This window comes from Colossoma macropomum, unplaced genomic scaffold (genome assembly GCF_904425465.1).
Source record: "Colossoma macropomum unplaced genomic scaffold, Colossoma_macropomum, whole genome shotgun sequence".
NCBI lineage: Eukaryota > Metazoa > Chordata > Actinopteri > Characiformes > Serrasalmidae > Colossoma > Colossoma macropomum.
This window is the reverse complement of record NW_023494803.1, coordinates 14,717,312-14,732,112: the sequence shown is the minus strand read 5'-3', so window position 1 is coordinate 14,732,112 and position 14,801 is coordinate 14,717,312. Positions and strand designations below refer to the sequence as shown.

Here is a 14,801-nt window from a genome sequence, read left to right as displayed (position 1 = left end):
GGATGTTCCTGTATTGGGCTGCACTCATCCATCCATCCCTCAATTTTTTACCAGTCTCCCTGTCCCTGCTGCCGAGAAGCATCCCCATAGCATGACATTTCCAACACCACATTTCAACGTAGGGATGGTATTAGTCATCTGATGTACAGTGCCTGTTTTTTGCATACACAGTGCTTGCTGTTGCGCAAAGAGTTCAATTATCATCTCAACAGACCAGAGAATCCTTTTGTCTCTGGTCTTTTCATGTTTTTCTTTACATACCATTTAGCAAACTCTTTTTATGCAACAGTGGCCTCTGTTTTGTCACTCTGCTATAAAGACCTGATTTACTGAGTGCTGCAGAGATGGTTGGCTGTCCAACGGATTTTCCCATCTCTGCATAGGACTTTTGGAGCTCTTTTAGAGTGACTGTTGGGTTCTTTCTTACCTCTCTGACCAAGGCCCTTCTTGCCCTAGTACCCAATGTGGCCAGATGACCAACTCTAGGAAGATTCAGTGCCTTGACACAGGAGTGGAACATTTATGCAAGCAATATTTTTTGGTATTTATTCATTTATTTTTTATGTTCTCACAATTAATTTTTGCTTTAAAAACTGACTTTAAGACCACATTGGTTTGCAAAAAAAAATAACAACTGGAACAATGTGTGTGTGTCATCTGAATTTGATGACTTTTAAGGGGGTGAATACATTTGCAAGGCACTGTATGTGTGTATAAAGTCCAAAAAAGTTGTGCCAGTAGGAAAAACGTAAATAAAAACAAACAATTTACAAATCTTTTTTGACCTGTATTCAATTGAAAACAGTACCAAGATAAAATATTTAATGTTACAGCTGAACAATTTTATTGTTTTTGTATATAAACACTAATTTTGGTGCTTGCAACATGTTCCACAAAAAAACTGTGTAACATCTTTCTTTTAACAAGGTTCAGTAATCGCTTAGTAATTGAGGACACCATGTACTGCAGTTGTGAAAGTGCAGAAATTTTTTCTCCTTTCACGCTTGAAATAACACTTCAGCAGCTCAACAGTCTGGGCTCTCTATTGTCATATATTGCACAAACTTCACAATGCAAGGCAGGTCTGGACTATCTAGCAACTGCACTCTCTTACTCCAGTAACATTGTTGTAACAAATGCAGAATGTGGCTTGGTATTGTCTTAGTGGAATGAGCAAGGATGTCCTTAAAAAAAGATGCTGTCTAAATGGGTGCATATATAGCTCCAAAATGCACTTTCAGAGATGTGCAAGTTTTACCAAGGCCTTTGGCACTAACACCCCTCATACCATGACACGACACTGACTTTTGAACTTGTGATTGTAAGAAACATGGTGGCTCTTTTCCTCTTTGGTCTGGAGAACACAATGTCCATGATTTCCAAAAACAATGTGAAAAGTGGATTCGTCAGACCACAGAACACCATCTGAGATGAGCTTCAGCCCAGAGAAGTTGGTGGTGTTTCTGGATGTTGCTAATATATGGCCTCTGCTTTTCATAGTACAGTCTTAACTTACATTTGTAGGTTCAGCAACAAACAGTTTACGAACAAGGGTTTTCTGAAGTATTTCTGAGCCCATGTGGTTCTATTCAGCAAAGAAGCATGTTGTTTTTTAATGCAGTGTTGTCTCAGGGATCGAAGATCACAGGCATTTAACACTGTTTTTGGCTTTGCCTTTTACAATTTCTCTGGATTCACTGAATTTTTTAACAATGTAATGAACTATAGATGGTGGAATCCCTAAATTCCATACAATCATGCACTGAGAAACCGTGTTCTCAAACTATTGGGATATTCAAGGAATGCTCCTTTTATATTCATATTCCAACACTTGTTACCTATTACCCTTTCTTGGAATATTCCACAAGTACCTGCAAAAAACAACTGTCCCAACTTTACTATTTACTATTATACAATAAGTGATAAGAACCATATTTAATAACTGAAGTAAATTTTAAATATTTTTATTCTACAAAATAGTTACTGAACAACATATAGACAAAACAATGGTGTGTATATGTAAACACGCAGCAGCTTCTCTGGCTCAGCAAAAACAGCAAAATATCTGAATCATGGACACTGTGAGAGGCCCAAAAATCCTAAACCACAAATGGCTTCATAGGCAAGACTATTTAAACATGAGCCTGAACAGCCTAAATTCTGATGAAGACTGACATATCAGACCAAGGGGGAACCTAGAACTTTGAATGAGCAAGCAGGTGAAAACACAATGAGTCAGCTAAAGGTGGACACATCGGCATTTTTTTTCACCACCTAAAAATTCTGCATGTGCTTAAAAATGTAAAAATGGATAAGCTGCTTCCAGTTAGCGCTTGTCAAGTGCTATCTTTGCATCTGTTTATCATTTCTTGATTCTGTTTTATTTTATACATTTTTTTATTTTTAGTGTTTCTTTTTATGAGCAGTAGTTAAATCATCTTTAGTCATTTTGATTGTTAGACAGCCTACAGGATTGTTGCACAGGAATGGAGTAAAAATGTAGACTGCCTGGGGGGCCAGGTTGACACTGGTCTTGAAAATGTGAGCACTGAAGCTCCAACATTGCTGTTCGAAAAGGGCTTCAAAATGTATATATTTATGAGTTATGAGTAATAGTTTCCACCAGAATCCACCAGATTCACCAACATTAGTACTGTGGCTGTGGTAACCAGTGTAATGAACAAGAACATGACAAAACTCAGGTCATTCGGTCAGATCTGCTTGGCTTGCCCGCTGTTATTTTGTGTGTGGAGCATTTTAAACAAAGACAGACTGTCAGGGGAAGAAGTATGAGAAGTCTGAGAGTTGAATTTGGGTGAATTTTAGAGACAGTGACTGCTGCATTTTCATCCTACTCTTAAATTGTGTGGCTTCTGACGCCTCTTCACTGAACTGTAGCAACTTTAGCATGGTAGCTAAAGCAACATTTTTTTGGTGAACCTGGTGAATCTTTAAGCTGCTCACCCTCGTAACTGAAAACATAACAAGGTATGTACAATTTAAAACCTTTTTCGAGCAATGTTAGGTTGTAGTGCTTGCTTTTGCTTGACCATATACATGATAAGCAATTTTTTGGCAACTCATCCAAGCACTGTGTATTTAAAAAAATAAATAAATAAATAAATAAATAAAAATTAAAAAAAGAGCCACTTACACTGTTAGCCAAGCTAATGTTGGCGCTATACTAAGAATGGTGTCTAACATCACTCTCTGACTAAAACTGAACGATAAAAATAACTAGATAGTTTACATACTGTATACAAAATATAAACACTGAAAGTAAAGATAAATATGTACCAAATGCAATAAACATAACCAAGAAATGATGGAAACAGTCGAGGAGGTAACTGCAGATGCAAAGACAGCACTTAACAGCAAGTAAAGAGACATTATATTTTTATTGAGCAAAGTGACAGATTTGACTCTTTATTTGTTTGGTAAAAGTATGTCTATAGAGCCTTCTTGCTGCTCCGCTCAGCAGCACAAACACTATAGGAATGACTGGCAAGTGCAAGCTCTAACAGTCTGAAACACCCAAAATGTGTCCAAAAGTAAACATCTGAAACAGGATGTAAAAACACAACTTATTTATTAAAATGCCACTGCATAATTTCTACCTGCACTGCACGTTTAAGAACTAACCAGATTTAGAACCGTGAATATGGCAACCCAGAATGATGGGGCAAAATCTGCCACAGCTCTGGTCCAACAGAGCAAAACAAAAGAGTTAAAATGGAAATCACACCGGTATTCACTTTGATTGATACCAGTATACCACCCACCCTTACTCACAGCCAAGAGAAAAGCTGGATGCGATTAAAAACATCAAAGGGCACAAAAATGTAACAATGTGACTTGGTTGATCATTTCAGCATAAGTTTATGATGTTGCTGTGACAAAAAAATTACAGTACACCTACTACAGCTGCTAAAGAACAATGTGACACTTTGCTTTGGTCACAAATCTGCATGTCAAATTTGTTGTCATTTGAAATGTACTGCTTCCTTAACAGGAGAGGAAGTCATAGGCATAATATCCACAACGAAGGAAAAAAAAAAAAGTCTGTGCCTAGACACAGAAAAATGGAAGAGGTGTAAGAGAAAGGCAGCATATACCGTCCCTGTCATCTTTTGCTTTGAAGGCAAGTCTTTCCCTGGGTTTTGTCAGTGATATGACTCGCTGATCTGCTTTGCCTCTGATAAGAATGAGCCCTCTCACATCTCCTGGTATCATGTGCCCAGTATCAGTAGCATTATTCAATTAGCATTCAAAATTCACTTCTAAAATTATCGGACTGTATTTTGCATTTCTGAACCACAAGCTCACTTTCTCAGGATCGAGGTTTAGGATAATTATTACTCACCTAATATTTTTGGGGCCCCGTTGAAGCCTTGTAGCTGTATACCCCCAGAACCCTCAATGGGCTCAAAGGTAGGGTTATCGATGCCCACCTTGGGGTTCTGCGCAAGCTTCTTTAAGCGCATGGAGGAGTTAAGGTCCAGCTCCTGGAGGCTGCGGCCCTCCTCCTCCCTCCTCCTGCGGTCCTCCTGATGCTGGCGGATGCGCTCCAGCTGGGCACTCCGCCGGACGGGCAGAGTGCGGGCACCCAGCTCACCTGGGCAGTCCACAGCCATCTCCCGGTGGCACTGCAGGAGCTCATCTTGAGCCTCACCTGCATCGGCACTGCATCCCTCTCTCCGGTCCTCTGAATCGTTCACACGGCCATTCATGTGAGAGGTGGTAATCATGCTTGCACTGCCTTCCTTGCGGGTGGGTGGTACTGTGATAGAAGGGCTGTGAGCAGGAGGTGTGAGGCTTAGGAAGGATGAGTTCTGCATGGTCTGAAGGATAAGGCCATGACAATGAGGTCTGGGTTAACAACAACTCCAGAGAGGGAGCTCCACCTAGGCAGAGGGAAGTTGAGAAGAATTAGACTTCCAAATATTCTAAGGAGTACATATTTTAAAAAGCTAATATGTTAAAATTAATACGTAAGCTAAAAATGTTTCAAAAAATGTTTTTTTAAGAAATGTAAAAAAAAATAAATAAATAAAAAATAAAAAAAATACCCTAGATGTACCTTTTATGCTATTTGCAATGAAAACAACTGCTTACCAATAATGTTTCCATTCTTGTAGTATTTCAATAAAGTTTATTTAGGGTGTATTTACAGTTCCCTAGATCTAAAGCAGAAAATAATACATTGTTGCATGTTAGTTCTGGTTCTCTCAGTGTTTACACTGATATACAGTTGAAGTCATAAATTTACATACACTTAGGTTAAAGTTTAGGTTAACACATTATCAAAAATAATATTAATAAAATACTTATCCCCTCCACAGACTTTATGTCAACAAAGTGTAGTTTTAGCAAGTTGTTCAGGATACCTTTTGTACACGGAAAACTTCCAGAAAATGACCATGGCATTAGAAGCTTCTGATAGCCTAAATGACATCATTTTAGTTAACTGGAAGTGAAGCTGTGGCAGTAATTTAAAGGCTACTTGCTACTTTGACCAAAAGAAATCAGCCAAAGATATCAGAAAAAGAATCATGGACCTCCAAAAGTCTGGTAAATATCCTTGGGAGCAATTTCCAAATGCCTGAAGGTACCACGCTCATTTTTTTCCCCAAACAGTTTAAACAACATGGGACCCTGCAGCCATCATATCGTTCAGCAAGGAAATGCGTTCTGTCTCCTAGAGATGAACGTACTTTGATGTGAAAAAAAAAAAAAAACCCAAATCAATCCAGGAACAACAGCAAACAATCTTGTGAATATGCTGAAGGAAACAGGTACAGAAGTATCTATATCAACAGTAAAACATCCCCTAGACATGACCTGAAAGGCCGCTTAGCAAGGGAAGCCTCTGCTCCAGAACTGCCATAAAAAAGCCAGGTTACACTTTGCAACCGCACAAAAAGACCTTACTTTCTGGAGAAACGTCCTCCGGTCTGATAAAACAAAAATGGAACTGTTTGGCCATAATGACCATCTTTATGTATGGAAACAAAAAGGGGAGGCTTGCAAGCCAAAGAACATCATCCCAACTGTGAAGCACAGCGGTGGCAGCATCATGTTGTGGGGTTGCTTTTACTGCAGGAGGGACTGATGCGCTTCACAAAATAGATTGTATTATGAGGGGGGTAATTTACGTGGAGATATTGAAGCAGCATCTCAAGACATCAGCCTGGAAGTTAAAGCTTGGGTGCATACTTCCAAGCATATTTCCAAAGTTGTGGTAAAATGGCTTATGGACTACAAAGTGAAGGTATTAGAGTGGCCATCACAAAGGCCTGACCTCAATCCCAAAGAACATTCATGGGCAGAACTGAAGAAGCACGTGCGAGCAATAGGGGTGAAACGATTAAATCAACGTAGTCAACTAAAATCGACGATCAAATTAGTTGGGAACTAATTTAATGACATCATCACAGGGGTTTCTCACACCAACAAGGAATGTTTTGACATTACCGCTTACTGGAGAGTTAAAAAAAAGCGCACAGCCACCTTAAAAACAAAAAGCGTGGGAGCATTTGAAAAAAAAACTTCAGTTGTGCTATTTGTAAAGCCAACCTTTGCTTGCATGGGAGCACGTTGGAGGATCTGAAGAAGAGACACGACGGCTCCTTGAATGTAAAAAAAGTAAAATGCTAATGATGTGGATGACGGTAAGGTGCTAGCTAGCTAGTTCGATAACGTTAAAAGCTGTCCAACTTCATGTTATGAGCTGAGCTGTAACATTTTCTATTTCGAAATGTATGCTTTCTGGAATCGTTAATGAAGTTGGAACGGAGGAGCAAGTAACTATTATTCACAAAGACCCTGTTTGCATTCCAAATAATGTGTACAATTTTAAACATTGCATCATTGTCTTTGCGTCTAGACCACTGGTGCAGCTATGTAGGAGAACGTTTGCAAACAGGTGCCAACAGTTTTCTGTTTACTTTGAGTTCGCTGCTATCGTTTGCCACCACTCACAGTTTTAGGAGGCAGTTCTTCGCAAATATACAGGGAAGCTGGACGAAGGGTTACCGCTGAAATGGAATGTTTACACAAAATTGATCAAAGAACGTGATGTGGGGAACGCAGAGGACATGACCCTATATTCCCATAGTCAAGTGATTCTGACCCCCGCACTATTCAAATATTTCACGTTTCCTGAATTGAACTTCGGACTGGCAATTACAAATTACTGGGGAAAAACACCCTTTTAGGACAAATAACATTTTTTTGAAGGCACAAGTAACTTTGGACTCACTAAACAGCGACCCAGCCAATCACAATTAAGCAGTGTGTGAGGAATCAGACCAAACGCAATGTGCAAAGTCAGTGGGATTTTGAGAGAGTGGATTAAACTGGCTAACAGATTTGGCTTGACAAAAAGAGTAGGGACATGTAAAATTTGACTGTGGTATAAAAATACTATTATCAAATACTACTGAGTCAGGAAAAAAACATGCAAGTAGTAGCTTACTATTATAGCACTCACTAGCTAGTGGAAATATTGTTGACAAATGTACAGTGCTGTGAAAAAAGCATTTGCCCCTTCCCAATTTCATCTGTTTTTTGCACATTTGTCACACTTGAATGTTTCAGATTATCAAACTGCTTTTGATATTAGTCAAAGATAACCCAGTAAACATAAAAAAGCTGTTATTAAATGATTATTTTATTTATTGAAGGGAAAATGCTGTTCAGCACAACCTGGCCCTATGTGAAAATGTAACTGCCCCCTTAGCTGCTGAATTAACCAGTTATCCAAATTCAATTGACTTTTTGGTTCAATTTTACTAACCACACCCAGGCATGATTGCTGCCAGACCTGTTAAAGCTAAACATCACTTAAATAGAACCTGTCTGACAATGTGAAGCAGGCTATAATTTCTCAAAAAGTAGCACAAGATGCAACATTCTAAAGAGATTCAAATACAGATGCGAAACAACATCACTGAAATCTGCCAGTCTGCAGAGAGGGTTATAAAGTCCTTGCTAAGACTCTGGGACCATTATCCACAAATGGAGAAAACCTGAAACAGTGTTGAACCTTTCCAAGAGTAGCGAGGCTACCAAAATTTTACCAAGAGAGCATGGACAACTCATCCAGGTAGTGCCAAAAGATCCCAGATTAACATCTAAACAACTGCAGGCCTCACATCCGTCAGATAAAGTCAATGTACACGATTCCACAATAAGAAAGACACTGGGCAACAATAGCATCCATGGGACAGCTGCAGGGCACAAACCACTGCTGACTAAAAAAAAATAAATAAATAAAAAATAAAAAAATAAAAAAAAATAAAAAACACAAAGGCTTGTCTCACATTTGCCAAAAAACAGATTTTGGGATAATATTCTGTTGACTGATGAGTCAAAGGTGGAACTTTCTGGAATTGGTTTAGACAGTTAGACTAGAAAACCTTGTAGGAGTAACAGGAATAGCTCTTGCCTGGTTCAGATCTTACCTCACCGATAGCTATCAGTTTGTGAATTTAAATGGCGAATCATCTGTTTTTACAAAAACATGGTGTTCCACAAAACTCTGTTTTGGGATTATATATGGTATCAGTAGGTACCATTATAAGTATACACAGAATCAATTTCCACTGCTACGCTGATGACACACAATTGTATATATCGACCAAACCAGATGATAAACTTCAACTTAACAAGATTGAGAACTGCATAAATAACATAAAAGACTGGATATCAAGCAACTTCCTCCTACTCAGACAAAACAGAGGTTCTTCTTCTTCTGCTGCTAAAAACTAACTGTCTAATTTAACACTTAACCGTTTCTCAGTTGCATCAGGTGCACCAGTAAAAGACCTTGGTGTCACGAGAGATCCCGATCTGTCCTTTGATGCACATATAACAAATATTACTATTATATATACAAATATTACTAATAGCTTTCATCCATCTTCCCAATATTGCCAAATTAAGTAATGCACAGTCTCTACAGGGTCCAGAAAAGCTAGTTCATGCACTTATTACCTCAAGGCTTGATTACTGTAATGCCCTGCTGTCTGGATGTTCCAGCAAAAGCCTTAACAAGCTTCGGTTAGTCCAGAAGGCTGCAGCCAGAGTCCTTACAAGAAATAGAAAGTTTGACCAGATCAGCCCAGTTTTACCAAACCTACACTGGCTGCCAGTTAAATTCTGCATTGGTTACAAAATTCCTTTACTGACCTACAGAGCTCTAAACGACCTCGCTCTCAGCACCTGAGTGAACTTCTCTCTTATTATGAACAATCATGTCTACTTAGATCACAAGTTGCTGGCTTACTATTAGTACCTAGAATTAGTACCTAGAATAAAGTTACATCAGGGAGTAGAGCCTTTCCATACAAAGCCCCCCAACTTTGGAATAATCTTCCAATCAGTGTTTGGGACTCAGACACAGTCTCGTTCTTTAAGTCTAGGCTAAAAAGTTACTTTTAGTAATTTGTTTTTTCCGTTAAATAAAAGGTGCAGATCTGGGGGTTCATGGACATAGAGTATTATGGCAAACAAGTTTGTTGAGCGGAGGGGCACTGACATCTCTGGGACCCCTTCATGTCTGTGTCACTTTCTGGCTCTCCCTTTCAGTTAGGCTGTAATAGCTAGACCAGCTGGAGTCTCTGCTGCACTCTGTTAACACTGTGTACAGTAGTCAGTCCCTCTAAAAGAATTAACTGTCTGTGTGTTTTCTTTGCTGACTTGACAACTCCCATCCTGTGCGGTCTGATGCTTCATCTGCCTTGACCATCTCCTGGACCAGTTTGACCATCATGGAGCCCTGTTGTACAATGCTGTGCAAACCTCATATGCTTTAACTGATCCTCCTGATGATGCTATTGCTGCACAGACTTGAACTACTAAATTGTAGCCATTGCTTCACCTGCTTTTCCTTTTCTGTATTTTAATATTTTACACTAATGTTAAAACCATACTCTGTTCATATTGCTCTTTTGTTATTGTTTGCTATGTGTTGTTGACCAGAGGAGGATGGATTCCCCTTTTGAGTCTTGGCTCCTCTCAAGGTGTCTTCCTCTTGCTCTTAGGGAGTTTTTCCTTTGGCTTGGCTTGCTATTGGGTGCTTGGACCCAGATTTTTCTGTAAAGCTGCTTTGTGACAATGCCTGTTGTAAGAAGAACTATATAAATAAATCTTGACTTGACATGGGTCCCGTTACATCTGGCGTAAAGCTAACACCGCATTCCACCATAAAAACATTATACCAACAGTCAACCACTGTGGGGTTGTCCTGTTTCTGCAGAACGTGGACAACTTGTTGTGATTGGAATAAATGGAAATGGAACCATGAATTCTGAAAATTCTGAAGGAGAATGCCCGCCCATCAGTTTGTTACCTGAAGCTCAAATGCAATTGGGTTATGCAGCAGGACAATGATCCGATATACACAAGCAAGCCCACCTCTGAATCGCTCAAAAGAAACAAATTTAAGGTTCTGAAGTCCTGACTTTTCTGTGGCAAGATCTTAAAAGGGCAGTTCATGCTCGAAAACCCTCCAATATAGCCAAATTACAACAATTCTGCAAAGAGTGGGCCAAAATTCCTCCACAGTGATGCAAAATCGCAAGATATTGCAAATGTTTGATTGCAGTTGTTAATGCCAAGGGTGGCACAACCAGTTATTAGGTTTAGGGGCAATTACTTTTTCACATGAGTGATATAGGTTTTGAATAAATCTTTGTGTTGCGTATGTACCCAGAACTAGAAAAAGCAACCTTTGAAGCACAAATGGTCAAGTTTGGATCTAACTATAATATACAATCCAGCAGTGAAGCAGCAAAAAACTCTTCAAGAAATGTGTCCAAAATTATGTGGCCTGTTTAAACAGGTACAAACACTAGTCAGATTGCTTCATGTTGCTCCTGTGTCCTCAGCTGAGGCAGACCGAAGCCTCAGTGGTCTCTTAATGTTACTGTGTGTCCTATACCAAAGGAATTGCTTGAATATGAATACGCTGAATCACCAAAAAATACTGTGCATTAAAATAAACAGTAGTGTGTTCTCTGTAGAGGACGTGTTGACCATTTTTTCATTTAGAAAAGCAACAAAACATGTAATTTGACCAGACCAGGGGTGTTTAAACTTCTGCATATGACTGTATCTGATGCATACACATTTATAAAATATGGAAACTTGGATTAAATACACCCAGATTAGCATTACAGAAATATTATATATATATATATATAAATCTAGATCTATATACAAATATAAAAGAAATATACAAAAATATGCAATAAGACCTATCCTGAGATTTGAACGAATAAATAAAATACCAGACAAGCAGTCCAATTACTGACATAACATGTAATTACAAAGTTATTCATGTCAGTGAACTGAATCAAATGGCACCACTTGTTTATCTGTAGACTTTGTAATAATATTGTAGTAACATTTTTAATGATTTTTCGTGCTAAAGTGCCCCCCTAAAGGCCAATCAGGACCAAATGTTGCAAACCCCATCAGAGTCTCAATATATACAAATACTTAAAGCTTTGAGATCATAGGACCAAAGACTGATGAATCAAGCTAGCAGTGTGATGCCTGCAGTGATGAATTAATAGAGCAACACCATGCTGAATAAAGAAGTCAACATTTTTTGATAATTATTTACCTAGAGAGGCCAGAGAGTATTTCAAGACCAATTTCCAAAAGTTTGGATCAAAATCCAAAGACTAGTTTGAAAAGTACTGTTTTCAAACAGTTTACAATTACAAAAAAAATGTGCATTTTTATAATAAACTTGCAATTGAAAAAACTGGCACACTGTACAAGATTAGATGCATATAGTTTTTGGATCAAAATTAGGAATAATTGATTAATAAACGCAATAATTAATTCATTCTTATGAATAGCTCTCCCAGTGGCCAAATCTGTTGAAACTGGTAAATCTGGTAAATGGTAAGCCTGTCAAATGCTTGCTGAATGCTGATTGGCTGAGGGCAACCATACATTTCAATGTATCAAACTGTCCTTAGAAATTCGCTTATAGTCTAATAGATGATACATGCAAAGCTTGATCGGATGTACGGATGCTGAAAAACAGCTATGTAGCATTTACAGTACCCCCTAATGACCGATGCACACAAAAATCAAAAGGCTACCTAAGAATCTTCTACTGAAAAAGCCTGTCAAGTCTCAATTTTTTTGGTAAAGGATTCTCGAGTTATAGAATTTAAACTTAATAATGAATTATTTTAAATTTATCCAGAAGAATGAATTACCATATGACAGCCATATCATTCAGAAAAGTCACATATTTTTTCATAATTATTGAGTTTCAGGCTCTTTTTAATTTTTTGACACCAATTACATGAGGATCGGGCAAAAACTGTAGGACTAGTTCGCAAAAGTAGGTTTCGCGTATTATGCAAACTAGCTCAGTGGCCAGAGCTAAATGGTTCAAATGGCCAAGTTGTTTGGTTTGGCTGAAGGAATCAGGAAAAAAAGTGTATTTTGTCTGTAAAAATTTTGGTTTAGGAGTTATGAGGCAAAACTATTTTTTCTGCGCTATAGAGCCCCTTTTAGGATGTTTGGGTTCATGTTGTGTGCCTGAGCAGCAGGAGGGACTACTACCTATTGATCAAGTTTCATGTCTCTAGGACCTATGGTTTTGTCTGGGCAATTAGGGCAGAAAAATAATAAGAAGAAGAAAAATCTTGACACTTCCAATAAAATGAATAAAACGCAGATGTTTTAGTACAGTATCTCATCATCGCCTAAATGCTTTGTTCTTCTGGTTAAAATAAATGTAATCAAATATCAGTATGAAATATCAGTCAAATCTTTCCAATGCCAATCATTTTTTAGCAATGATCTGCTAATATGGATATTATTCCGATATGAACTGAAAGACAGAAGCATGTGCCTTGTTTAATTTACTTTAAATAGCCAATCTAATTTTATCTAAGAGTTCCAACAAAATAAAACTAAACATTGACAGAAAACTGTTGGGGGGTGTTTTATAAACATAAAGAGAATTTACACATTCACACAAAATGTAAATGAATAAAAACAAAAATAAGTAACAATAATAAAACATACTAAAAGAACTCATGAAATACATGGCTTTTCATTTCCTTATTGAATGTTCACTCAATAAACTATAAAACAGAATATTCAAAAGTGAAATTATCTGATAGGTGCAGCCCTATATTCAACAATACAATCTGATGTTACGATACAATAAGGCACTTTACATTGTTAAATCCCTATTAATTATGGCCTGTAAGTGAGTGACCTTAAAAAGCAGCTTATGTAAGATTCTGTACTGCATACAAATGTCGTGAGAAGCTTAAGACAGCTGGAATAGAAACAAATAAGTTATAAGTGGGCATGTAGAAGCACTCACACACTGTAACACACAGTCTCCTCTCACACACTCTTTTCCTCATCCAGTGACTCGCTCAGTAGCAGCCTTGAGATCCTGCTATTGCTGTCAACTGTGTGAGACAGACCAGGTCTGCCTATTATGTGTCCTTTTATCATTACCGAGAATGCACTTAAACCAACCCCCAGCACCCAGTCTAACCCATGCTAGACCGCTTCACACTTACGTTTTCTCCACCATTCTCTTAGGCTCATTAATAAGGTAACCAACAAAAAAAGTGAGTCACAACCCTGTCATCCCTTAAGTGATGAGAAGAGACTGCAGTACAGCATAAAAAAAACATTGACGAAAGTACTGCCTATGTGAATGGTGCACTAAAAAAACTTTAACTTAACACTAACACTAATTGGGTGTGGCGCACACAGGTTGCAGGCAAAAGGTAGAAGCGGTCACAGAGGAGAGGCACTGGTCATGTGACACCACTGAGAGCATAATGGATAACCTTTGTCCTTCTGTGCCCCTCCTCCACCGTCTACCACATTCCTGCCTTTTCCAGCCAACTCTTAGCACAGACATGGAATGGGCACACTAGACCATCTGAAAGGAACATTATATGTAAGTTTGAGCTGGGCCTACTGACTGGCTGGTGTTTACTGGCTTAGAAATAAACTTTGCCGTTTTAAATCTTTCCAACTTTCCTTTACTATTCCAGATCCGTTTCTGCCCACCTCCCTGACCACATAGGAGCCGTTGTTCTGATATCAGCTCTCTCAACAGAGCCTCTCTTATCTTAAACACCCTCCCTCACTTGCTCTCATTTTTCTCCCCCTCCTCTTTCACCTTCCCTCTAATGGATTGCTCCCCCATCTTATTCTGCCCCTCCCTTTCTCCCTCTCTACTGGGAAGAGATTACTGTGCTGCGCGACTGCCCAACTCATCGTCATGGCAACAGCTTTGTCAGCATGCTGGAGGTCCTGAGGCCTGAGAACTGAAGGAGGGAACACAAAGGCGTGTGCAGACGCACAGAGAAGGGGGGAGGCTAGGTCCTCCTTACCCGTGCATCCCAGTGAGCTGAATACAAGCGCTTGGGATTGTGACAGGGTCTCTGAAGAGTGCTCTAATCAGTCAGGCCTAGCCTCTCAGTTCCTTATTACTGCTCCACTGAGTACTGGAGCCTCTGCTTTCTCAGCTCCTCTTGGAAGGTGGCAGGCAAAGCTCTAGAGGACAGGAAGGTCCAAAACGCATCTTAATAACTGCAGATAATTTCTTAATGCACAAGATCAGTGGATCCCAAAGTTTTTACACACCCATACCCGCTTAACCATTAAACACTGTGCTCCCTCTCTCTCCTTATACATATACGTGTGCCTTGTAAAAATCAGGTCCCTCTAAAAGATCAAACATGCTGCACTGAAACATCACACTAGATATGCTGAATGATACAGAGAAAATA

The 14,801-nt window shown here is 38.9% G+C and overlaps 1 protein-coding gene across 4 annotated transcripts in view; it reads right to left on the bottom strand.

Moving 5' to 3' along the window:
* mpp5a (membrane protein, palmitoylated 5a (MAGUK p55 subfamily member 5)) overlaps nt 1–14,801 on the bottom strand; it is a 72,997-nt gene that overhangs the window by 39,321 nt on the left and 18,875 nt on the right. For 3 of the 4 annotated variants that reach the window (XM_036594174.1, XM_036594176.1, XM_036594175.1), the window contains exon 2: nt 4,364–4,904. In XM_036594174.1, the coding sequence (XP_036450067.1) occupies nt 4,364–4,838 (475 nt within the window). In that variant the 5' untranslated portion in view covers nt 4,839–4,904. Of the gene's footprint in view, nt 1–4,363; nt 4,905–5,115; nt 5,757–14,801 lie in introns of those variants that run through there. The other variant, XM_036594177.1, reaches the window with a different exon arrangement.